The sequence below is a fragment of the Eutrigla gurnardus genome, assembly GCF_963514095.1.
Source record: "Eutrigla gurnardus genome assembly, chromosome: 23".
Classification (NCBI taxonomy): Eukaryota; Metazoa; Chordata; class Actinopteri; order Perciformes; family Triglidae; genus Eutrigla; species Eutrigla gurnardus.
The window spans coordinates 9221724-9249662 of NC_139934.1; the positions used below are offsets into that span (position 1 = coordinate 9221724).

General features: G+C 41.6%; 3 protein-coding genes across 4 annotated transcripts in view; 1 reads left to right on the forward strand and 2 right to left on the reverse strand.

Annotated features, from left to right (window-relative positions):
* dctn6 (dynactin subunit 6) overlaps positions 1-27939 on the reverse strand; it is a 213862-nt gene that overhangs the window by 99182 nt on the left and 86741 nt on the right. The gene's annotated exons all lie outside the window — the stretch shown is intronic.
* Positions 1-27939, reverse strand: part of LOC311009378 (glucosidase 2 subunit beta-like) — an 87113-nt gene that overhangs the window by 40274 nt on the left and 18900 nt on the right. For both annotated transcript variants that reach the window (XM_084003510.1, XM_084003509.1), the window contains exons 9-10: positions 18215-18301; positions 10234-10297 (exon numbers count right to left, since the gene is read on the reverse strand). In XM_084003510.1, the coding sequence (XP_083859636.1) occupies positions 10234-10297; positions 18215-18301 (151 nt within the window). The remainder of the gene's footprint in view (positions 1-10233; positions 10298-18214; positions 18302-27939) is intronic.
* Positions 1-27939, forward strand: part of LOC311009382 (fatty acid-binding protein, intestinal-like) — an 86612-nt gene that overhangs the window by 16429 nt on the left and 42244 nt on the right. The window lies entirely within an intron of this gene.

Here is a 27939-nt window from a genome sequence, read left to right on the forward strand (position 1 = left end):
ATGCCTGGAAAGATTGGTGAATGGAGGTGGAGGGTGAAGAGGCAAGGGACTCCAAAAGAAACAGTTCAGGTTTCAACTTGGACCCCCCCAAAACTCTCAAGCCAGCTACTGGTTAAGTGTATCTTTCATGTATCATATCTAGTCTCACCTAGCTCTTGATTTTTCTTTCAAGTCTGGAGTAATCAAGGCTGGAGAGCAATCAGATACCAGTTTGCACTGATGTAAATGGGTTTAACATACACACAGTATAGTTCCAAATAACATAAAACACATAACATTGCCGACTCCACCTGTCTCCTAGCGACAACGTTATCAGAAAAAAAAGCCAAAGGTGACTTCTACATTCATGTTCCTCAAGATGTGTTACTCGCGCGAGTTCGCAGGATCGTTTGTGTTTATTCTCTAGCGGTTTAATAAAAAAAAACATCAAACAAAGAATATAAAAGGTCATGGCTGCAAAACACAAACAAAACGTCAGCACTAGAATTCATAAATATGAATTTTCCAGGACGAAGTATTACTTCACCACAGCAAAGAGAAAGGTGACACAAGGTAAACAGACAGTAAACCAAATTGAACCAAAAGGCGAGTGTTCTCGAACAAGCCCTGAAGCGCTCCTTTATGGACCCCTTATCAGATGGCCCGCACAGAAACCACACACCGTCTGTGAAGATCTAATTCTGCCGCCCGCTGCACACATTGTTCTTGAAATACTGGGAGATGAGACTACTGGGAAAGTTGATACAACCATACTATACTACCAGCGCAGCTTTTGTCAGTTCAACATTTTCAACTTCCGCAGAAAACTCATAGGACAGGTTTTGCAATCCAAATGTGGAGGAAAAGCAAAGACAGCCACTGCTTGTTTATATTCTGGAAATCTGCTAACCTACAGTACACCTCTCTGCGTCTCGTATAAACAACCTGCAATGCAACCACTGCAACATTTAGGCACCTTAGACATGCAAAAAGTGCACTATAGAGAAATATTCTCACAATGCATTACACTAGTGGAACTGGAAAGAGGCACAACCTTACTAAATGGCATTATACACGTTCATTTATCCTCTATGGAGAGCAGCAGGATGAGCAAACAATGTTAGTCTATCAAAACAATTTTTGGAGATTAGATTATTTTTCTGCAAGTGAGATGTGACCACCCTCCATTCTGTGCCTTATGTATGCAACTGGAGTCAGAATGTGTTTGGTGAATCAAGATCTCCAAAAAAGTTTTACATATCGAATTTAAAATATACATAAATAAATAAAAACGTCTTTTATATTTGATCATTTAATAGCTGAAAGAAGATTTGAACTGAAATGGGCATTAAGCTGGAACGCCGGCTTTACTGTAGATAGCTGATAAAAGTAGGATTTTCACATGATGGACGACACTGACCTTAACAATTACAAATAAATGACACCAAAATGTCAAAACTGGAATATGACAATTCAGGAAATTGAAAATGTCTGTAGTCAAGCCTTCCAACAGGATATCTAGCAGGCATTTATTCTTGCCAAAATTCTCTCCTGTGAAAATAGCAGCATTTTGCAGCATCTGAGATCTCTTGGGCCAAACTATGACTCTCCAACATCCCTCCGTGAAACACAACACACGCCACGCGTGCCCGTGAATGAAACGGTGTGCACTCCAGCAAATTCAGGTTGTCCATCTGGCAAGCAGGCACTGCCTGTCTATCCACTGGGATCATTCCTTCCTACTCCTGTGCCTCCCACCACTGTCTCTCCAATTAAAAGTTACACATCAGCCTGGAGTCTGAGCCAGACTTCCAGATGGTTGGAATGATAAGAGCCCGCTTTTTCTTCTGTTGCATTGTCAGTGGAGAAATCAGTTACCTGTGTGTCTATTTTCCAAAAGTGCGGTGCAGTTGGGTGGTTGGCGGCTGCTTTGGGAATTGAGCAGAGTTTCTTGTGCTCAGTTAAATCCCCAAACTCCGCTCTGTACTTTTAGACACAGCAGCCTGAAACGGAGCTGCGAGCTCCACATTTTCAAATGCTGATACGGAGCTACGTTTTGTTTCTTCTTCGGTTCGATGAGACTGTTTTTACTTTGCTCTCAAAACTATGGAAAGACATTAGAGGGGCTTCTTAAATAGTGCAGGTTTTCAGTAGTAAAGTTAAAGTATAATGTTACTTAGGTAATAGCAAACATCGTGGGGGGGCTGGGTGGTAGTTTTACTACTATTTGTTTGGAGCATATGGCCTAGAGCCCGACCGATAAAGGATTTTGAAGGCCGATACCGATACAAATGTTTGTTGGTTTAAAAATCCGATATTCCAATATATCGGCCGATATTTTTATTATTTTATTATTTCAGAAACGCGTAACAAAACATTAACAGATTTCCCTAACATTAGTTATTTGTAATTATTCATGATTCTTCACTAAAATAATATGATAATGCAGTTTAAAAATAAATTATATTAAATCATTATTTTATTGTCACAACAGAACAGACAAACATCAAAATATATTAACGTTCTGATAAATAAAATGTATAAAAATATAAACTTAAGATATAAAACTTAAAGTCCTTTGAACAAAAACACAATAAAAACAACAACCAAACACAAAGTTACCAGTATTAAAAGACTTGGTAAGCTTCATAAATATAACTTTGAACAAGACTGGAGACAAATTCTGTTAAGTTTTATGATTTTATTTTTAAAATATTCATTTATCGGCCATTATAAATGCTGATACCAATAGTTTGGAAAATGCCTAATATCGGCCGATAATAACGGCCCGCCAATATATCGGTGTATATGTCGGGCTCTAGGCCTAATTTTACACATTGCACCTTTAACAGAGACACTCAAAACCTTGATTCGAATCTTGATGAAAATGTCAGTTGTCAAGACAGTAATTTATTTACACCCATGCTGAAAAGTACTCCATTAAACTATGAATCAGGAGAGAAGCAAGCAAGGAAATTAGCATTTCATTAAATGCTGGCTTACTTCTCAAATATTTGCCTGATAAGCTGAGATGAAAAAAAAAATGTTGAAGACACCGCAGCCTCCAAAACACAGACATCCGTTCAACCGTCTATTAAACGCAAGTTCATTTCCAACCCATCTCTGAGGCGGTGACATACATGAAGCTGTCAGTGACCGGCGATCACGGGAAAAGGCATGTCAGCCTTTATTTTACAATCACGGTGCCGAGCGGATGGTAGCCCACGTGCTTAAGTGCAGTTGACAGGTAAATCCCATGGCTGAGTATTTCTGCTGGTCTCACGCTTCCTCGTGAAAGACTTTCCGTGTATGAACGACCGTCACATCTCTCGAGACCAGGAGACTGCAGCTCTTGCAGAAAAACAGAAACCAACTTTAACAACTGAGAACATAATCTTAGTAAACATAAGGTTTAGCACAGACAGCACAAAGGAGAGTGCGTTCGTCTTGGTGTGGTCAGCATCTCCTCAATGTATCCATAGCCAAGCCTGAAAGAAAAGCATCAGCTCCAAATGTACCCTGCAATTAACACCGATCCAACGTGGGAGACAACTTATGTTTTTTTTATTTTATTTCATTATTTATCATTACAAGGCTGGCAACCGCCTGTCTCCATGATGTGCTGCGCTTGAATTCTTTAATTCTTCAGTTAAGCCTGATTTTTGTTCCAATAAAATCTGACAGGCACATCTAATGATAAGTGTATCTGCCAATAGCCCAGTTTCTTCAAAGCAACATGGGACTTCAGCAGAATTTCAGTCTCCTCAAACTGCCTTTCAGTCGACGGCTGCCAGGACGGATTGTAACATAACTTGAAAGCTTTGGATTGTCAAGCTGGGGAAAAAAAAAAAACCCTGTGGTAGAAAAACCATACGGTTTGACACAAATTGCTACCGAGACTTCATCAGCCCCATCTCACGCAATGTGACATGCAATGAACCTGAAAGACTGTTGCCATTGTGCGGTCCGTAGGTGCCTTGACGATATATACGTTTTCTGCTATGCTTTTAAGCTCAACCCATCTGAGAGCAAGAAAACAGACGTCTATCATCTGTCAAATCTCCAAGGAGGACTGAGGAAATGAGGGTCAATTAGTGATTGAATAGTGTAGATCTTTGCTACCATTTTAGGCACAAATCTATAGAAACCGCCACACGGCATTCACCGCGGTCACACCTCATTGATCTCAGACGGGAAACGTGTCTATTGCTGTCTCTTCCGTCAAGCTCGTTACCTGCCGAATGTGAGCTGAAGGTGAACTGTGTGGGTGAGCCTCACATGTGCGCCCTAATAAGTGCTAAAGTAGCATGGTGGGCAGTGGGAGAGAATACGCACTGATAATTGAGAGCAAAATGGTCACTTACAGGATGTATACCCTCTGTGTTAAATATGGCCGGGGACAGTCTGGAGTCCACGGTGAGGGGATTATTTAATAGCAGGCTTTCAAAATATACTCCATGAGTATATTAAAAGGGGTAATTCCACTGAGAGTGGGAGGATGGGGAACTTCTTGTAGGATACCTATTATTACATTTACCAGTTTAGTTGGTTTGGTTATTATACATGTTCACTTTTTGCTGGACCTGAGCTTTAGCATCAGTCTTTTGGCATGACGTCATGATTGTTTTGCATGTTTCAGGCAATTGGAAATATTAGGGAAAAAAATCTGCGACAGACGTTGCTCTAAAAACTCATAAAGTGACGTTTGGTTAATTAGTTAACTAGCTGATATAATCGGCTAGTGAGGGTTTTAAATTCAGTCAGAAATAAAACTGATGGTCGCCAACTACATGACTAGTGGTAAACCTATCACGGTTACTGTAAACTGCATATTAGCTGCAGAAAAGGGCTGACTGAACAGTTAGGCATGATTTCAATTACAGTTTTAACATAAATGCCACTTCCTAAGAACCACTTTATAATCTACTCCTGCTAGTTGTCATTATGTGACATCTCTTTAGAGCTATATCGGTGCAAAAAAATAACTACAGACAAATTAATTATAATTTAAATATTTAGGTCAGCAGAGATAAGGGCAAACGGGCTAATCACTGTTACCATGTATAAAAAACTATTGCTTTGAATTTACAGATATTGATGGTGCATATCTCCAGTCTTTGTTGTTCCAGCGAGCACGGAAGGTCAAAGCAAAGTCGTTTATCTCTGTTGAGTTGGAAATTAGCTTCTGCCTCCCAGCAATTCAACCTAGTAAGAACCCCGCTATGCTGCTGACCTCTGGGGCAACATGTGTGTGGCAAAAATAGCATGGCGGAGGTTGTATGACTCCGGCAGATTAGCATCAAATTGTTGGTATGACATACATACACAGGGAAAAACGAGAACAATCTTCCAGCCATTTTAGATGCAGTATGAAGATAGGAGAGGAGGGGAAGTCGGGTTATTCACAGGACAAACAGGTGCAACGACTTCTGAGGGCATCCAAGAGTAAATGTGATTTTCAGAAGTAAAAAGGATCCCTGTCTGTTTACAATTCAAATTGCTGCTTCTAAGGATTGGGAATGATATCAGAAAAACCAAGGCAGCATTTCCTGGTAGAACAAAGAAAACATTTAAATCAATAAATAAATACAAATAAAGTATGTCTGTGGTTTCCAACTCAGCATTTAAAAAATCCCATTAAACTAAATCTCTGCTGAAAAAAATGCTTTCATGAATAAAATAAAATAGACAGAGTGACTCCTCCAAACAAAACATTCTGCTCATCATAGATTAAAGCTTCAGGGAAGATGGACATAACTGAAGGGTCTCTGTTCAGTACTTGAGTGTAACTCTCAGGGGTTTTTGTACATGCATAACAATTACCATAATCCCCACAATGTCAGCATGATAAAAAAAAGTGAAAAAGAGGCCAACAAGGCCAAATATTGCAGGAAATTGAAGTCAAGACTCACATAAATTGCATGATTGAGAGCTACACTGAGCATTAGAAAATGAAAAAATGATGCTAATGTCTCAATTAAAATTTGGACAGCAAATACAATTTAGCTCTCAAATAGTCAGTTTCATGTCAAAATCTGACCAATGACGCACGTCGTAGACAACTATAAATGTGTTGTTGCTATGGCTTCCTGTGCTTGAAAGCTACAGCCTAGCTCATTGCCACGGCATGTGTCTAAAATAAGCACCAAATTGCCCATTTCAGGCAATTTTATATAATCTGCACATGGTCACAAATGCCCAGGTTGATACGGTGTGATATAAACTGCCTATTGTGTTATATTCTCGGGTCATGTCTCATCGCTCAATGTTACAGCGAGGATACCTTGTTAAAAAAAAAAAAGTTTGAAGAATGTAATTACAGGGTGTTGACATCAAAACGTTGCATATTGTAGCTTTAAGACATCACTGAGTTGTGGGCGCCTTTGTCTGCTCATGTACAAAATCACTTGCAAGCCTGAAGAGATCAATTTTCCGAGCTCTGCTCTCTTTTGTGTGGCCTCGGAGAGTCTGTTAGGAGGGATAATTGTTGTCTTCCATACACTCGCGCTGGCTGTAGGGACTCACCTGGAAAAGTACATGCAATACCGTGCAGAGAAATCAATACACCAGCGCTAATTGGGCTCTTGGCAGAGACTCAGGAAATGGCTGCAACTCATAGCCGTTTCTACAACCCAAAGAAGATGAAGAGCAAGAATAGGATGCGATGTGCAAGACTGCACCTTAGTTACCGAAGAAAAAGAAAGAATCAAATTCAGTGTCCAACTAACATTCAACAATGGACGGTTGCAAATGGTATATTACGTTTCATTCACATCCATTCTCTTTATAATGTTTTTTTAGCACGTTCCATTTTGCTACGCCTTTGTTGAATATCAGGTCTCGGTGGTAAGAGGAAAATCTTTACTCTCTTACTTTAGGCAAACAGCACCGTAATTCGCTAGCTTATCCACTATTGCTGAAAACGGCTTCAAAGATACGGATTCACACATGGCAAACAATCTTTAGATTACCCTGTAGCCCTAGAGCAACTCTTATCAGCTTACAACACCTTGTTTTGCACACCAAGAAAGGCTACTATTCACAGGTAAACGCAACTACAATGCCTTACAGAACAATGACTAAAAGGAAATCCCAATAGGGAAAAAAATTCAACAGATTTAATAATTATCGTCCAATGCAAAAGTGGCATGTCAACAGCAAAAGGTAACATAATTAAGAAGGCTGTCAAATGGAAAGTGCATTTACTCATTCCATTGCTTGTGGACATAATGCAGAACTTACAAATACAGGTGACATGATGTTACTAAGAGTTTTCGGCTTCTAACCTAAGAGTGCAACGTTATCTCCTTTGCGAGGCATCACTAACGAGATGACATGTTTTGCAATGGCAGCATAAATACACCAATGAATTCAATTGTGTTGTTTGTCAGGATGGAGGAAGGAGGAAAAACACTGTTTACAGGAATACCTGTGTACGTGTGGATTAGGCCTGAGCATCTGAGAGGTGACTAGACATGGACTAACATGAGATGTATCTAAAAATAGCTTGATGACACCCACTCCACTCCTGCCTCACCCATCCATGCACTCCCCTCGTCAGCCCCTTGCCCAAGTTTCCTCAGACCTGTTGAAGAAGTTCTTGACCTGCCATATATGATCCAGGTCCTTAATTGGTGTACCATGCCCTTTCCATATGAACTGTCAGAGCACTTTATTGTAATCATTGTGGGCTATAGCATGTAGTTCAATGGTATTTATTATCTACTGTATTATACATATAATAAGGCATGTATTGCATATAACCTTTCACTCTTTACATCAGCAATCCAGCCTCACCTTAAAGGTTTTTGGAACTGTGAAATAACCACGAAACAACCTTCTTTTTTCCCCGATTGTAAGGAAAACCACAAATTTCGTGGCTGGCAACTGCCGCTTGCATTGTATGTTGACATCTATGGTTAGGATTCTCTCCCTCCCTCCCTCCCTCCCTCTCTCACACTGAATCAGCAGGTCCCTTTGGTAAACAAGGCAAGAGTGATTGTTGGATTTGCATATTCCTGAATAAATCATATTGCATTTCCGCGATAAGCAGTGCCCTACTGTATTGTAGCTTTTCCTCCTCCTCGCTTCACTCTGCATGCATGCATGCTGCCACGAATTAACCCTGATCACGGGGGACCACGGCGAGTGAGAAAGTGCTGCTCAAAATTCATGTTTTTCGGCGGTCGGAAAAAACCATGCCATTGGCCCCTGGTGGGGCCCCGGCTGCCAACTACGTGGACGGTTAATCAGGCCTGATAATGATGCATGCCCATGTCCGCCACCAAGGACAACGATGGCAGTCGTGCTCAATGGTGGGAGATGGGAGCAGAAAGCCTGGGAGGAGAGGAGGTGGAGATTAAAGAGACTGAAGCTACAGAGAGATAGCTAAGGAGATGGAGGTGGAGAGGAGATAAGTAGTGGAGGAGGAGAGGAGAGAAGGAGGTCTATGAAGGAATGCAAAACAAGTCATATCCAGTGGATAGGGGTAATCTAATGTGGGTGCAAATGACTCTTTTGTGTGTACATGTATGCATGGACATGTGTGCACATCACTGTGTCTAATGGACTGGCGGATGTGGTTCTTAGTATGAACACATCTACAGACTGCACCCCCTGTTTAATTACAGCCCTGGCATGCAAAAGAAGCAACCCGGTAGAAAGAAATTCCTCCATTAAAGCCGCATGTAGGCCTGAGCCTTCTCCCCCATCAGTTTAGCTGATGGCTGCTCCCCCCCTCCCCTCCCCTCTCCCCCCCCTTATTCCTCCTAACTTCCTTAGGAGAATTGGGATGGTGGTATTTTGGCTGTGAAAAGGAAACCGCCGGACGGCAGGGGCATGAATATTCCAAATGACTAATGTTGCACATGCTTATTTTTGACATATCTGGCTTCCGCAGGGAAATAAAACACTTCTAATGCAGGGGGACCATCTGTTATCTGTTGCTGGTGTTTCAGAGCAGGCGGGCTCCGTGTGCACACAAACACACACACACACACACACACACACACAGCAGATAGATCCACACATTCTCCCACAGCAGGAGGCGTACATAGACAACGAGACACACACGCGTACAGTAGAATCCGTTGGGAGCATGCACAACAGACAGGCTCTAAACTCCTATACAAATTGAACACTCCTATTTTAATTCAGTGTGTTTGTCAAATGTGCTGTAAATCTGGAGCTGTAGGGTGACAGGGAATGCACAGGCTTTTTTATGCTAGCCATAAATACCTGGGCCTGTCTCCTTGCAGCAGCTGGAGCGGGATAATGTGCTTGTGGTGTGAAGGGGGAATTAACTAGCCGCATCACCTTGAAAAACAAAACGGGAGACACACAAACAGCGTTCTATATCAGCCACACATCGACACTAAGTGCATTCTCGCTTGGATTTGTTTGGAACCGCGGCCAAAAGGGATAGATGGCTCTCTCACACAGGCGTAACCTGTTTGTTATTCTCAAGACAATAGCAAAGCTTTGAGGTGTGACGGAATACTTCTATTAAAAACCAGAAGATTTGGAAGATTTTGGATGGCTACATTTGTTATAGAATTCCCTTTGTACTCCGGTGCCTCCACACAAGAAATATATCACAAATGATGCAAAAAAGGTTCCAGGGGATATGATATGATTTGATATCTATGAAATTTCTTAAAATGCATGTATTACAATCATGAATCAAATGTAGCAATTGCTTGTGCCACTAATATTTCCCCAAGGTTAATTTAATAATAGCAACGATAACATTAATAAATAATATTATGAATATTGGAACCTATGAATTGTGTGTAAATAAACACATTTCCTATTAAAGATTGATCATAATTTTGAAATTAAATGATTAATACTTAGTTAAACCCACTATTTAGAATTCGTAAATTTCTGAATTCAGCACCCCCCAGTGGTGGTAGGAAGAGACTGCAACCACCCGACCCACTTGCATCAATTTTAATCAGGAAAGATGCTATCGTTACAAAAAAACTTGACACTTTCAAAATAGATATGATATATGTTGTCCTAATTTTGGATCAGATTTGTCAAAACATGAATGAAGGAGGAAGTAAAGAGCATCACAATTACACACAGCTAATTGTGAAAATGTTTTTTGCATTTGTGTAATCACAAATGAGACATGTTGACATGTGTGTGTTAAATGCCATCCAAACAAAAACTTGTGTGACACAATAAAACAGACAGGATTTTTAATGGTGGAGGGGGGGGTCACAAGAGCAGTGGGGTTTAATAACTTACCTCTGTCAGCTGCCTTTAAGTGAGGATCTTCACTCACGCCTGGTTCACCATGTGTGTCTTTGATCTACAAGCAAGTAAAAGAAATAGAGGGAGAGAGAGAAAGCAAGGTCAAAGATCTATACACACCAGACCTTGGGTATCACCTGCATTAATGTATAAAGTGACAACAACAGCATGTGTGTGTGTGTGTGTGTGTGTGTGTGTGTGTGTGTGTGTGTGTGTGTGTGTGAGATAGAGAGACGGAGAGAGAGTGATTCTAAAAAGATCATTTCAGCTCAAGTCCATGACTCTAATATGCACCTCCCAGCAGACACTGAAGACAGTGCGCGCTTGATGTTGCAAAATACAAGGTTCCTCTCTGTGCTCAAGGAGGCTCCCAGGAGCCACTGGAAGACAGTTTAATGATGAAAGACAACATGCCTGGATGCTAGTGTTCTGTTTTAGGTCACAGGGGGAAAACAGGCAGAGCCAAAAACAATTTTAGGTGTTTAATTTTCTTTTTTTTAAGATGCTGCATTCATTTAGAAAACATCCAAGTCACACTGCGGATCCTCACCTTGTGGTAGGTTTTTGGGGAGATGGCTTAAATCCTTGAGTAAATATTTTTGATTGCTGAGCTGCGGCAGTAAAATATTGATATACCGAATATCAAAATATTGACATGAATCTCTAGCTGGAAATCCACCTGAGGTGAGAAAAATGTGCGCTATTACAGATGTGCTATATTCTGTTGTTGATGCTCGCAGGCATTATAACATTTAAAGGAACAATAAAACAGTGCAAAACATCTTCCCAGAGTGTTCACGATGCTGAGGAGGACCAAACAAGTCAAGACAAGATTCCCACACATGTGGCAAAAAGGAAATACAGGTCCGATTTGATGACTTGTCACCATGCTGTCATTTTTTTCCCCCCTTCACTGTAAACTCAACTGTGCGAGTGAGAGGCGGTGCCAAATGCAACGTGACTCACCAAACAAAGAACAAAAAGCTGCTCACAATCGTGCAGTTTTTTGAGATTTCTGAATATTTTGACAGATTGAATACAAATGTGAAAATTCCCATGGCTCAAAAAAAGCCTTAAGAAAACATGTCAAGGAGCTGGAAAAAAATATATATATTTTGAAATAATAATCCAACAATCCTCCACCAAAAGAATACTCTCTTAAAACACGGCACTCGCACTACAAAGTGAGATCTCTTGTCCGTGCAAAACGTATTTGTACCATCGACCAACTGTCAAACCAGAACACAGACCAACATCGTGAAAACCTGAGAGATATGCCAAGGTGCGTTTGTTCCTATTCCATTTTTTTGGGGTCAGAACTCTCTCCCTGACGATAGTCACCGAGCCACAGATAAGTCTCCTGCACACATTGTTGGACGGCGAGAGGCAGAAATAATGAAGGCATCACTTCAAGCTCAGTCCACCCAATCTTTTCATGTCCACATCATTCTCCAATTCGTGTTTGTGTCTGAGCAGGAGACGCCGGCAGAGCGAAGCCTTCAAGCGGCCACATGTGCTGCTCCAAGAAAATTAGAAAAAAAAAACAAAACAAAAAAACAGAGGCTCTCGAAAACTGTCCGCCTTTGAAGGATCTTTATTCTCCGTTCCGCAGCTGCAGGAGACGCGTGTAACGACTTTGACATACAATGGGTGCACAGTGGGTATTTGTCCACCGAGAGCCGGGCTCCGTAAATGAAAAGAGGGACACGCATACCCCAGGAAGCGCCTAATTAATTGACAAGAAGATATTTCTGAGTTTATAATCATCAAACAGACTTCATTTTGTTCCCTTACCACCGTCCTCGCCAACCCATCTTCCCAGGCGACTCACTTAAGAGACTTATCTTATAAATACAGCCCTAATCAAAATAAATGACTAAAAGCTCTAAGGGAGTTGAAGGCTATACACATTTACATCAGAGGAACTGATGCAATTTAAATAGCCGACTGTGCACCGACTTAAGGTTAAAAATCACAGAGAATCCTAACTTATGTAATACTTTCAGTGGGGTTTTTGTGTATTTTTGACGCTCAGTTTGGCAGACCTATATTCATGACAGCCAAGTAGGAGCGACGCGGCCTCCTTCTATGTGTGTGTTCAATTCCCTCAGCAGCATGCTCAGTTGGTGAGCGTGTCATATTTTACAGAATATTTTCAATATTTAATGCGTCACATGCTTTTTGTCTCTTTGAGAGCACTTAACATGCGTGTTCCCCGCATTTGTGTACATCCGTGTGCTCCACATGACTTTCCACATCCACGCTGCTCCACATTCCTCCCCCACTTTTTGCTCTCGTCTGTCAAACTGTAGCGCCGGCTGGATTTTAAAATAGCCGGTTATCTTAGAGGCTCTGTTATAGCCCGTCAGTGATGTCTAGCGCGGATGAAACGTAAAAGATGGATGGATCGTCAAGTTTCCCCATCAGCCAAAAGTTTTGATGGATATTTTACTGGCACGAAGCCCGATACAACAGATTGCACAGACTGTGGAGCCGTATCTCTCTCCGTGAGTTTAAACAGAAGCGGCTACAGCAATTTACCATTTAGGTTTCAGCGATACTAAAGTAAAAATTCAGTGTTCAAGGCACGCCCGGTATCCCTGCAGAGGCACATAGGCATTGCTCTCATTTGCAAGTCCAAAATGTTTTAATTTGCGAACCCTCCCTTCGTTTCGTGTCGCTGGTCAGTCCTGCATCGCCTGATATCCCACAATGCTTTGAAAGTTCCCTCGCATCCCAAAGAATAAAAAAAAAATGGGAGCAGACTTCACGTCACTTCAACGTAAGCTTTTCTGTTCTGGATAACGATGTAACCTTACTTCTGCCAATGCGACTGAGAAATGATCCATCTGACCAGATGAGGTCCCTTGAGGCGCTGTGCCAGAAGTCTGAGGAAATAAATAAAAATCCTTCAAAACGGGAGCCACTTGGTGTACCGATCTATCCGTTTTAAATTCAGTCTGAACAACATCCAATGCCGACACCTTGAAAACATCATGCAGCCATTAATTAATGCTAAAAGTGCATATTATTATGAATAATATCACATAAACAATAGATATATCTCTAGTTGTGTTAGTCAGTCATGCTAACTTTTCCACTGTAGTACAAGCCATACTTTTAATAGAATAGCACAATTGTGCAGTATTATATGACTGGTTGCTCTGTATACTTGACAGTATGTCTCTCAGAAAAAACAGCAATCCTAACACCCCAAGTAATAATGACAAAAAATAAATATTTAAAAGCCAGGAAGACAGTGGTGTCTTTTTTTTTTTACATAATTTATCCATCATTTATATTTGGACTGCCTGGATTGCTTTTCCCGTCTAACTAAAACTTGCATTCAGTGTTTTTTTCCAAGTTGGCCATGTTTGAGGATGTGATGCCGGAAGCCTTTCAGGGCAGATCAAGACAGCACAGATCGTGCGTGGTGGTGGTTTAAGAGTGCATATATGTGTCTTCTCGGTGAGAGGTAAAATAATGACAGGCGAGGACGGATGTCTGGTGACACGGTGAGGAGAGGAGCGCCACATATTTTGGGCCTCGGGCAGGGCAGCTGTGAAAAAACTTCTTCTCTCTTATCCCCTCTTCCCCTGGCTCCCCCACCGCTCCTCCCACTCCTCCCCTCCTCCCCCCCCCGCCACTGTTTAAACAGAGGACAAAGACACCCTGAGTGGTTTTCCTTTTCCGATCCCATACATGGCTGCTGGCACTTTCCTCTTCTGTATCTCCCGCTCGCAGCCAGAGGAGAGACGGTGTGAGTCATTGTGGTTTTAACAAGTGAATCTTTTGATTAATTTTAATGGCACTTCCGAACAAAATCTTCTGCCACTAGGAGAATATCTTCCTGTCTATTTTTGCATCTACGCATGTTTTAACATTCCCGCACACACACATAAAAAATGAAATAAATAAATACAAAAATAATTTTAAAAAAAGAGAGAGAGAGACGATTGTTTAAGCATGCTTGGCTTTGAAAATGACAGTCAGGCTAAAACTCATAAACATATGACAGATTAATATTTGACCAAGTTAAATGTAAACACAAAATGATATGTTAATGAAGTCTTCAATCTTTTATACATCACTGGCACCCTCTGCAGCATCCTAGGACACCAGTTCAGACAGGAGCGAGGGCCAATTAAAGTTCTTTAATCCCGGAGAACGGCTGCATTTCCCGGTATGTATGCATGCATATTGGATGGTAATCAACGGAGAGAAAAAACGGCAGCTTGCGTGTCGCCGTCACACTTTCAGGTCATGCCAGTTGGCTTCTCCCGACGTGTGACAGCAGCGAGATCCAGACAGAGCAGGAACAAGAAAGTAAAAGAGCAGAAGGGGGGGGAAACATGGCAGCCGAGGACTACCACTCCTACATCAAACGAATATTGTCACAACAGAGCAACCGCCCCTGTTAACTGTGACACCATTCAGCTGCTCGTCACACTGAGCAAGGCGAGGCAGGAACCGACTGCAAGTCAAGCGAGCGTGCTGTTTATTAAATAAGAGAGCGGGGGAGAAAGGAGAAGAACGGCGATGCGGCGGTGGCGGCGTACTGTAGCGTTGTCAAACCTTCGTAAGTAAGGCAGCGTTTCCTCATCCCTCCATGAAATTGAATGTTGGGGAGGGAAATGAAGTGTGCCTTCAAATAACAGTAAAGGCAATCACCCAAGCTTGCACTAGAGTAATACGATATTGAGAGGTTGCCGCTGGAGTTTGAGTAGCGGCGAAAGAAACAGCAAAAAAGTGATTATTTTGTGGTATTATTTTATGGTTGATGCAGCATATTCCGATAATGTGCAGCTGAGTGAAGGGAAAGGCTGAGGTCAGCGTTAAAAGGTAAAGACGGATGTCTCCATCATGGAAAAAATGGGGGCGTGATTACAATTCCTTCGCGAAGACAACAACTCAAAATGCAATGATTCACTCACTGATGTGAACATGAGAGTTGGCGAAAAAAGAAGAAGTTTATTAAAAGCATGTAATCAAATCATTAAGTGCTATAATTCTTGCTGTCTGTGCAAAAAAAAAAAAAACAGATTTGTACCCATATGTCAGCATTTTTGCAGTGGCATCAGACGGATTGGCAGAAAGTCTGTAGTCGGCGCTGGAATTTAAAGAAACGGCTAAATAGTCGGCAGCCAGACACTCGAGGAGAAGTGTTGTCTGTGACAGAAGGAAAACAGGAGGGAAGAAGGAGTGGGCGTGTCAGGAAGACGGACCCAAAAGAAAAGCTGTCGCCTTGTGGACGTCGGCATGCGGGCCTGTCAGTCGTCATGGCGTGCCACTCTCCCTGCTCGACACAGTGAAACTGAGGCAATGTACCCCATGAAATATTCACCAAAGTTGTCTTTGCTTAAAAAGGAGAGGGGGGAGAGAGGGGGGGAGGGAGAAACGCACCACCACAGATAGATGGAGAGCCTCCCAAATGCTTTTGATGTCAGGTTTGTTTAGGCCTCTTTACAAGGGGGGAGGGGGGGGTTCAACGGGGAGACCAGCAGGGGGTCCATTAAACCTTCACACAAATGCACCGCCAACAGCACGTCAGTCTCCACGGCAAAAGCCCACAATCTCGGAGAAGACTGCTAATTCTCGTGTCCTCCGCATGTTTGTCAGTAGTGCTGAAACAGCTGGTTCTTGCTTTTCCAAAAAGTTTATGAAGTGTAAAGAAAATTCTTCATTTCCGCAAGATGAATGGTCGCAAATCTTGCGGTGACTGTAGTCGTGTTATTGTGGGTAAATTATAGAAAGGGAATGCGTTGTTTCAACCAGGATGCACATTTGAAATGGAACTACTGTACATTTAATACCATTCTAACCATATTTATTTACCAGTCTGTGCTAACGTGGAACACTGAGGCCGAATATGACAGTCTGCAATGCACAAATACCTCACGTTATTTACTGTAACTAAGGCCAGCAGTAATTTGGCAACCCTTTGTCGCAACAAGGGAGGATAGGCTAATGTCATATAAAATTAAAGAAAAGGCTCAATAATTAGCTCCTAATTAGGATGCATGAGAGATGCAATGATTCATTAACAACGACTGTTTATGAAAGCGGAGACGGCCTCTGTTGCCGGGATGAAATGTGGCACCAAAGTGTGGAATGAAAAAAAAAAAAAAACGCCGTCAGCCACTGCAGCTATTGTGCAAAGTCGTCAATAATTAGACGCGGTCCTTTGTATGTTTGTGAAAAGGTCAAAATCTGTTAGCCGTCTCTATGCGGCACATTCTGCAACACACTTTCTTTCCCTGATGATTTAGGCATCTCAAGAAAAATCAAAAGAACGGCGTCACACACGGGTGAACCCAACATATGGCTGAGACATTATAGATGCAACAGAAATGCTTGATCAGACAGCGAAGAACAAGAAACTCAAATGCTTACAAGTTGTTCATGACCTCTTGAGAAATTGAGTGCCATACTGATATATATATATATATATATAAAAAATTGCATTCTATGATGGAGCAACAGTGAGATAAGCCAGCTGGATGGTGAAATCTAATCGGAACCCCAATGTTTTTCGTCTATGGAAATGACTAGCTTCTTATCGGCAGAGTGGGTTATTTGAGCAGATCCTCACTGTGGCTTAGCGAAGGGACTCAATCACGGCTGCCCAAGCGATAGGCCTCACTTTCGTCCTCTCCCCCCCTCTCATCTTTTTATCTGGAGGAGCGGAAATGAATGGATGGTATCTCATACTCGCCGCGTCCTCGGTTTCAGGAGACGGAGAGAGGCGCGGAGATTTTCTTTTTAGGTCTTAGCAGTGAGACGAAAACATGAGGTTTATAAACCTGCGCTCGGAATGAAATATGCCGACAGCCGGCTCTAAATTAAACGCAGACTCGAGAAAGGAAAGTATTATGAGGTTATTGGTGTTGTGGCTGTCAAGGTATGATGGAACCACGTCTTCAATCTAATCACACTGTGGTAACTAGAAGAACATTGCTGGGTCAAATCACCGGCAGTGACATTTATAGCTCTGGAGTAATTAAAGTTTTGCACATTTCGGTTAAAGAAATACAATTTTTCCTCATGTTGTGCTCATCGTCTAGGTTTCAGCTCGTCTATACTGTTCCTGGAGATTATCGCAGTGAAGGTAGAAGCGTTTTATTTTCCTCTGAACATCTACCGAGTCATTTTTGGGAAATGATTTTTAAGTCAAATTCAAAAAACACGTCTCGCCTTTGGTTGTAGACTTTATGAATTCATCTTAAATAACATTTGATGGCAAAAAAAGGAAGTTGTTTTTAAGCCAGTGGACTGGTTTTTGGTGAGATCAAAGTGACCGAAGGAAAGCTTTGAAACTATTTAAATCTACTAAAAGATGGATGAAGGAAGGAATCAATTGCATTAGGGTTTGGTCACACATGTTCTCAATTAAAGCTATGGTATGATTTTCAGAATTATTTTGTCTCATATTTGTTAAAATTCTCTTTACATCCCAACAGCAATCACTACATAAATAATCTATTCACTAATCTGCTATTTGTGACATGTTTTTGAGATAATCTTTTCCATTATTGCTGATTTCTCTGATGTTATCTACCTAAGCTTTAACAGAAACAGCCTTTTGAGGGAGCGCATTAAGGAACATTGGAAGAAACTACCATTTAGCTGTGTCAAGATGGAATTATGCTTCTGCAATATGAACATAAATGCGTTGCAACATTCACAAGAGCTACAAGAAGTCACTACCAAATGTCACCAAGGTTCCAGCACCGCCCATCTTCTGAGGACAGGTTTAACTTTCTGGTCCAACTGGGAACTAATCAAGGAATGAAGGACTGAGTAAAGAATGGTGGAGCTGGGGCGCCAGGATAGCTCAGCGGTAGAGTTGGCGCCCCACGTACCGAGGACTAAGCCTCGAACCCATTCGGACCGGCGGCCCTTTCTGCATTCTCACTTTGTCTCAATAAAAGGCAAAAACGTCCCAAAAACAAACAAAAAACAGAATGGAGCTCACCTTGAAAGTGTCTCCTTTTGTCAGGATGTCCCAGAGTGTGTGCTGGAACTTGGTGAGATCCATCTGATAGCCTCCTCCCAACAAAGCCTGAGGAGGGTGAGAGGAAAGAGTCCTTTCTTTAAACAAAGTATGATCATCACTGTAACAGAAGAAGGCAAATAACCTACAAATGCATTAAACGTGCAAACACCAAATCAGAAATATAGCCGCTGTATCTTTGCAGGCACTCAATCAATAAAGCTTTTCTCTTCTCTTGTAAATTCTAAATACAACCCAACACAAGACCTGCAACACCAGAGTACACATACCCTCCAAAGCACGTATACTTGTGACACATATCTTAAGATACACACAAGCTCGCAATCTTGCATCCATTGCCTGCTGGCCCCACAGGTACGGTCTTATAAAAGTGCATTATATAACTGATAAACTGCATATCATCCATCTCCCCATTCAGCTCACCTCGCAATAATCCCCGCCGCCATAGCTGCTTATCTATTCAAGTCACTCTCTCATTAAATCAGCTTTTACAGCCAAACTGAAGAAGTTTACCGCTTATAGAAGTGAAATACCATTAATCATGGAGTAGGTTGTGCTTATACAGATATACTGCATGTTTTAATTCACTGGAGGACAAACACATCGTTCTTCCTATCGGAATATACTTCTGCAGAAAAGTTGGGGGGGGAGGGGGGTTGACAAGGGAATTAATCGGTTGCCTTTTGCCAGCTGTAATGGAAGTCGGTGAGGTGACGCGTGCCAGTGGATGCCCATCAGTCACAGGAACTAGTACGTTGGGAGGTAAAGGATGGAAGGTGGTGCAGCTTTTAGTGTTTATTCATCTGAAACAGTGTCCCCTAGAAGCCATTTTGGCAGCGATGTATCACAGCAGGAAGTGACCTTTAGACACCATGGACAATTAGGCTAAGCCAATAAACACAACTTTGGATATGGACATTTTGGACCAGAAGGCAGGTGCTGTGAATCACCATGAGCATGAGTGGTGAAAATATTTTTTTTGTGTGTGCTCAGGTTGTGTTTCCAAAAGAAAATTGAAATGTGTTTTTTTTTTTAAGGTAGAAAAAATATCTGATGTGCACCATGAGGAAATGAGATGAAGATTGCTTTGACATTTTATACGTTATGCAGAATTTATTTCTTATCTTTTGTTATTGGTGACACACAGTTGACGCATCCTTTGTTGAATAAGCTCATGTTTTGTTAAATGGTGCGATTCTGTAGCTGAACCAAACTAATTTGTTGATAAACATCTGCAATTATTTTTACTATCAATTAAATCATTGAAGTCATTTGAAAAAATGTCAAATACCTACTAGATCCAGGTTCATTTTATAAGGATTTGTTGTTTTTCTCATTAACCCATGAACACAATCATCTCTGCTTGCTTGGAACAACAGTCTAAAAACAAAAGGATGATTGGGGAACTAATGTGAACCTTTTCGACTCCCGTGGTGTTCAACTGTAATGAGCTTCAACCTTGTCTATGTTAATTTATCGAAATAAACTAACAAAACAAACGATGGCTAACAACAAGGGAACAAGGTGTTGTTTGCAGACCAAAATGTTGACACTGAATAAAAGAAGAGTAAGTGGGAAACAATCCCTTCAAAATTGTCAGATCTGAACTGTAAGAGATGTGACACAAATATTGCCTTGTTGGTAAATTACACATTAAGTATCTTGTAGCAGGCAGCCCAGTTAGTCTGCAAATTGTATGCAAACTGCTATTTCGGGGAGATTTGACTCCCGTAATGTGAAAATTCACCAACAGTTCAGACAAATAAGCTCCGCAGTTGATTTAGTCGATCTACGGCGAGGGCTGATATGACAGTATGTGGAGATATTGCCTTACAGAGAGAGGAGAGAGAGGGAAGATCAAATAACATTCCTACATACTGCGTTATGTTATTTGATGGATCCAGCTAGTCCCAGAAGCACCGTTCTACAAATACCACTTATATCCACCTGGCAGGAGAATATTGGGTTTCTAGTTATGAAATGCATCACCTTGCAAATATGTGCAAAACAGCACAAACAAAAAACGATGAGACATCCATTACCTTGAACCCACACGACTGAAAATATTACCACTCCCACACGGTGTTAAAGCACATAGAGTGTATGTGCATACTGAACGTACACATACATGAGCAGGATGTAACGTATGTAATAAAGCTGCCAACCTCCCCATGTAATTTCAGCTTGGCCTACGACTGAAATCTCCTGTTCAATTTAGCGATGGGAGATTATTCAAGCAATCCTGAAGTTGCTCTGTTCTACCTCAGCAGTGAAAAATCTATACATTTCAGCCTATGAGGTATATAAAAGATAAAAAGGTAAATTGTCCCAATTTGGAGCAAATATTACCAATTTGTCAATAAAACAAGAAAAGACAATGATACTATGATAGCTAATGGAAGAGAGAGCAGCCAATTTATTAAAATGTAACTGGTACAAGTGAGCTTTTTACAAATTAAATGTGTGATTACAGTAATTGTGACTTAAGCATCGATTGATTCATCCCTGAAGCTGGTAAACCACATAATCTTGCAATGCACCAGCCTGATTAGGCCACCTGAGGCAAAGTAATTAGGTAAAGCAAAAATAAACTTAAAGTGATCTTAAAGTGAAACACTGATGCTGAGCTTTCGACGGCTTATCTGTCATTTCTCTGCACATTCAAACGGCTGCTTGTACAAAATCTTAGTGTTCTGGATGTCAGTGGAATTCACAATTGGAGAGAATGCGATGAATATTCAAAGAGATTTGACTCAGAACGTATTAATCAGGACGTGATAAATAGAGCCCCAAAGTCTACAACGTGCTATAAAAACAAAACCTTTAAAACTTTAAGGCGCCAACAGAGTACAATTACCTATAATAACTTGTCATCATTAGCTCCAACTTCAAATAAACATTATTGCATCTGTCCAACAAAGCTTGATTTCACCTTTAATGGTGTAAAAGTCAGGTGTTGTTAGATTTTTTTAAACCATGCTAATGAACGGTGCCTCTTTTTCTCGAGATAAAAGCAAGAAGACAGGCAAATGGATCGATATGGAGCATCACATCAGTCTATATTTTGCTCAGTACCCGGGCCCAGGGAACATTTCATAAAGGCCATAGGGTTGGCTTATCACAGAGCTAAATGCCAATGTAATTATTAGTGTCTGGAGATAGTGGAAAGGGAAGCACATCCTGCGGCAGTACACATATTTAATTAATAAATGTCACTCTGGTGAGGGAGTGAGGGGAGTGCGTGAGAAAAGAGAAAGAAGCAGGGGGGGGAGGGTGACAACAATACTGATCCTGAGTTAAGTACAAAGGCACACAACAATACCCGGTAAATGTAGAAAAGCATTCTACCACAAACACCGAAAACTGCGAGCATGAGAACGTGAATCTAATCTGGTTCTTAGTTTGACCTTTGTTTTTTATTTCTTTGCTTTTTTTTTTAAAACCAGAGATACAGGGAAAGTATTTTCACAAGCGTTTTTAAAATCCTGTCTCCCTGACAAATTTCTATTTTGAAGAAGGTTTCAGTTTAGGAAATAATGTGGAATTAAGTAACGAAAAGGGCAAATTTACAATCCTTTACTGTAAAACAAATGAATAAAAACCCATCAGTACATTTAGAAAGCACTATTAGCTAATGGTCAGTGTTGCTGATCTGGGGAATGAGGCTGCGCCTGTTCTAGCTCCAATGAAACATTTTACAAACAATGAAAACCACAACATAATTGGAACAACAAATGTGTATTATCATCAACATAATTTTCGAGGAGACGGGGCTAGTATAGTTTCATTGGAGCGAAAAAGGAGGAAAGTTTTCCAATTATGGAATTCCGCTCCCTGGGTGTCGCCTTTGATGTGTGATTGGCAGCTTCACTAATTAGCTGATTAGACTTGAAAGAATGGCAGAAAAAACGCCAATATTACACATGTAGTTTGTCATTTGGCTGGATTTTCTCCTGCAAAAAAAAAAAAAAAGGCAACTAATTCCGAGTGACAATGACAAACGATATCGGTATATTTGCATAGCGCATTTCAGCCGGGCAATTGGGTTTAGTAAACAAAGACTGATATCGAACGGTGTTCAGTTATTTGACCACAGCCAGGATTTTCCCTCAATGTATATCACACACTGACCTTGTTTGCAAAAAATCTATGACTATGACCATTTTAGAATCTATATGGTCTGTCTAAAAGGGAAACAAAGCCTTTAGAATTTGAATGAAGATAATGAATTCTATGTCTCATCACTGCAGTAGAAATTCTGCTAATAAACACCCGTCTTGCATGTTAGAGAACAATGCAGATGGTCAAAAGACAGAACAGACAATAGTCTGCATGGAAAAAAATATCTGGCCTTTCCAGTTAGCAAACATTTCTGGTATTTGAACACCGTGACGTCAAGCCGTTGGACCCCCACTTTATCGAAATCAATGCAGAGACAGGAGAGGTGCACAGTCGTGCAAATCCTGTTCAGTAAAAGAAGTGCGAGTCCAGTCTTACTTTGGTGAAGGTCAAAGGGGTCAGGTGTCCTGTCTCTTTGCTTTCCCTGCTGTCAAGGAGTGTGCACACAACAGGCAGCCTGTCACACACAACGCAAGTTTCCATGATGCCCCTATGCTACTTTCTCGCTCCTTGCCCCCTCAATCACAATCACAAACACCCCCCTCCATCTTGGAGTGCTACTCCAGTCATGACGACACCTGGGACCATCTCGCCTCGGTGCCATTTCTGTCATTGGATCAGCTGCTGACTCCAGCCCCTTTATCTCCTGCCTTTTGTTCTATGCCCACGAATTAACTCTGAACTGCCTGGATGACAGGAAGAGGAGTCGAGGCAGCTAAGAAAAAAGAAAAAATAGAAAATGGATCAAGGTCCTGGAAAGCGAAAAGAAGATGTCTCTAAATGTTTCTTATGTAACCATTTCTATCCCTCTTCTGAAGGCGACACTCCTCGGCACACAGAAGTGGGTATCCTTCTTTGGAAACAATAGCAGGCGTGCTTCTGAGGCGACTGTTAAGCCATCGCAAAAGCAGATGCTTCGCTTTTAAATGGCACGAGGCTTTTCTTGCATTGTTCTGTCGACTTACTCAGAGGGCGAGCAATGTCTTTGCCGAAGCAACAGTCCCATCAAGCCTTAATCGCCAATAGGTTGGGTCAAAACAGACAAAAAGAATAGAGCATGGCAAATAGCAGAACAAGAACACATTGTTCCAGTATGGCAAGACTCGCTGGATTCTTATACGTTTGTAGAGGCAATTATATTTCAGAGTCTGTAAAAACAGGATGAAGGTTTGGAAACAATTTTACCCCCCTTCTGAATCTCCCGCTAGACAGAATTGCAAGGAGAAAAAAAAAAAAAAGCCATCTGTGTCTGACTCTTATCCCTGGCTTCTCCAGAGCCTGGATGAGCCTGAGCCAGCAAATGTCAGTCGGATAAAGACCAAGCCTGACAGACAGACACAGGAGTTTTGTCATTCCGTGTGTCATCCCTTTGCTAGCAAGCCCAATCTTTGCCAGTCTCAAAAGCCCAGAGTTGATGGGGGGGAAGGAAACATTCTCAGGGTGAACGTCAGGTTGTGTAACTCACCCAAGTGCCACAATAGCTGAAACGTTGCGGACGTGCACCATTCTGGTGCCCCTGCGGCCTTTGAGAGCTTTCATTATTGTCTTATGTGCCTGCACCGAAGGGTCACCATGGAAACACAGAACGCATCAACCTTATCACCACAAAAGGATTTTAGGTTCCTCAACAACATGCTCTGCCAGGAGCCCGTGGTCTGTCTGGGGTCGGAGGATATTAGATGTGACTTGATATTTAGAAATGAAATACAGAATACTGCAATATGTCTGTAAATAAAATGCAGTTCAGCAGGATGGCTTTAGACTGAAACGCCCAACAATAAAAAGATATTAGAATATCGTTTAACAAAGTTATATTGTTAAAATCAATTGTTCCCAGCAAATATATATCAATAAATTGTATCAAAAGTATGTGCCTGTGTCTGATTTTTAACTATCACCCACCCCAATTGTGCTATAAAAAGAAATTGTTGTAGAATTGCTTGTACTTCAAATAAACGGATGATCCACTTGTTGTTATTTGCAAGATTAACGAATAATGCCAATAAGATGCACCAGAACCGTTCTGGGAATATTTAGAGACTGCTCCCGCTGCTTAAACATCCTTTCTGTTCTTGTGAGACAGTATAAAGATCACTGATCAATGCTTTCACCTGGGAGGCAAACGGCATAGATCGTCCCAAAGGAAAACCGATGTCTATTCTCCTTGGACGTTGCTCATTGCACAGTGTGTACCCTGTTCTCGGGAGCTGCAGTTACATGGGCTGCGACATCAATAGTATTTGTCAAGTGGTTGAATCTGATAAGAACACAAACGATTGCCTTGAGCTTGCTTTAAGGCTGGTTTGTCAGTACAGCTGGTAAGACAGAATTTTCGGCGACGGAGTCAAAGTGGTACAAACACAGCTGTGTGATTCAACTTCCTTAAGTCTGACAAGTGCCCCCCCCCCCCCCCCCCCCCCACGATTATTTTTCATTCTTTGGGGGGATTTTGTCAAGGAACAAACTGTGAATAGAAAGTTTAAAAAAAAAGAGAAAGAGTAGGTAAACAAATATAGACTGACAGATAAATAAAGAAAAGCCACTTGTTAGAAGACCTCTCGTTGGAGGAGCGTATAACGATGCCTCTTCACTTTGCTCCTTACCTCTCTTGCCTTTGACCTCCCACCAGTTCCATTACCTCGGCCACTTGCGTGACCTTGAGCGCGTCCAAACGCGGCAGTTACGTAACACGGAGAAGATTGGAGGTGAAGAGGAAGGGGGCGAGGCATGAGATGGAGGAGAGTCAGGGTGTGCAGCCCGAAACAAATATAAAGTATTTCACAGTCACCACCAGAATCATCCCCTGCTCTGTCCTGCCATTTCTTAAGAACATGGCACGTAATGGCATTTTTTTTAACGTTTTATTTTAGCAGGTTTCTCTACCTCAGCTCCCACAAACCGCATATCATTCCACCTCTGGTATCAGCCTGTCATTTTGTATTATATAGCTTGAAAGCACTCCAGCTGGGGAGCAAAAACATGACACGTGTGATGGGAGGTGATGAATGGTACTGAGGCGGGCAGACAACCCCCCCTTTTTGCCCCTCAGCCCAGCCAGCCTCATATAGCGAGCAGGCTTTTAACACAAGACTGTAATCTTTGCTGGAATACACAGCGGATATGCAAAAACCCGTAAAAGGCTGCCAGTGTTTACTATGATTCTGCTCGCCTGCACATACCTAATTCTATCATCTAAATGACTGAGATCATAAAGTGTAAGCCACGTGTGGTTTACCTTTACTACGGTGTAATCCACGAGCAAACACGGCGTGGCATGGCAAGCCACACACACACACACACACACACACAGTAAAATAACATCATGGCCTACATCCATACAGTCAGTTCAGTAAGACTGGAATCCTAAGTACAGCTTAGGTCTGCAGATATCAAGCTTCTAGGTTACTCTCAGTGACGCAAGAGCCTCCACTGCTCCAAATAAAGGCATTTCAGAAAGTTACAAATTCAGACGCTGAAAAAACTTCACACCCGAAAACTCTCCTCACATCGAGTCGGTGCTGAGCGTTTTCAAAAAATCCTCCATACGGAACGCAAGCAGAGAGGAGATTCTTGGAGGCAGATGAGAATTGTTCATTCCTGAACAGGAGGGATCGCTCTCTTTCTTTGAGAGAGGCAAGGCAGGAAAAAAAAGCACCAGAGGCCCAGCCCATGACAAAACAAAGAGATTAAATGACCTGTGAATGTGACTTTCCATTTTTTTCCCCTCCCATTAGCTTGCACTCAGCTCAGAGACCTGCTGCCCCCTTCTGGAGGCTGGCGAGACATCACCAAGCAAGATGAGCTGCCTTCCTGTTCACGTGGAGTTGAATTATAACACTATAGTCTCTTGGGCTTTTTTCCAATGTGCAACAATAACAGCTATAGTTACATCTATATGCAATGGGCAGATTATACGCAGTGTATGGGAAGTCAAAGACATTAGACTGTATATAGCACAACACTTCAAAAGCCTACACACTCAACATGCATCATTAAATCCCCCTCTCCACTAATATCTTGCACATTCAGTAAAGATCTTGATTCTTGCCTTTGAGAGCTGAAATCTGCCCTCTTGATATACAATACGAAGACAGAATCCAAATACGCCGGCGGAGCCTTCTGAAGTGAGATTTCAGTGTTGGTTTAGGCCAAATGTCGACAAGCCCAAACAGATGGTGTGAGGAGCCGGGGCCGAGCGGCTGACCTCGGCTGGTAGTGAGTGACTAGAGGTGCCGGGTGTTTGTTTTCGGCGTATCAGTGGATGTTGTGAACATCAAGAGAGCTCCGTGTTGTTTTGCCAAGATAGAAAGAAAAAAAAAATTATTAAAAAAAAAAGGTGAAGTCACGTGAGGCCGGTTTGCTTTGCAGGTGCTTTCTGGCTGTATGATGCTGTCATATGACAGGCAAACGTCAGAGATGGATACATGGCTGAGGGAAGGTTTTTGATATGGAGAGTATTTAGACAACGTTCCTATAGAAAGTCTTTTGTCTCTTTTTAACTATTCAGTTAATTGTGGCCTATAAATTCACAGATCACAAGATGACATCTTCACATTACTTCTTTTGTTCAACCAACAAAAACCAAAACCAAAACCAAAAATATATTCCATTTACAATCAAATAAAAACTACAAATCCGCAAATCCGAAAGTTAAAACAACCGGAATATCACTAGTCACTATCAGCTAATTAAGCAACACAATGGTGATTGAGTCGATGGCCAACTGATGAAAGCCCTGGCATTTGCAGTATTACGAATTGTTTATCTGTAGCAACATTCCCAGGAAAAATTACAAGCAGGAACACAGAAGTGAGATACAAAATACCCACAATTACCACTTTTCGCCATAGGTGCTAACAAAACGGAGATCTTCGGTATTGCAAACATTTTTGTCTTTTTTTGTCAATTGCGAGCAACTTTTTTTCTGTATTTACGGTAACCATTGAAAATGTCCTTTTCAAATCAAGCACTGAATGTGAGTCTTGTGTGATAGTATGAAACAGGATTTCTTAAAAAGGTAGTTATAGATGTCAAATAGTTCATTATAATGAGGATTCTGTATTCTCTTTGTATATGCACTACACCTTCTTCATTTCTGCCTTGTTGCTCACCAATGACAGCTCTTCTACTGTATATAGGAACCCCCAGGGTATAGACAATATTATTAGTGTGAAACAAGAAAGATTTCCATACAAGCAAGCTGCTATGGGGAATTGCCAACCTTCCATGCACCTACAGCAATGTTTTTCATCCACGCAAAAAGTAAAATTCATCTTTTGCTCTCTATGATCACCACCAGAAGATGCTCGAAGCCCAAATGTTGACATATTTAATCGGTGGTTTTATTTCATTCTCCTGTTCAAAAGGAGAAATAGTCAGTTTCCCCTTTGTTTCTGGTAGACTGAGTAAGGGGCTTTAAAAAGGAGGAGGGTGGGTAGTAGATGGATAAGTGAATTTCACCTCAGCACAAATGCCCATTTCTTGAGAAAAGGCAATTTCCTCCAGCTCTGTTCACCAGCACATAGCTATAGTCCAAGCTTGGTCACACATCAGTGCTTCAGAGAAGG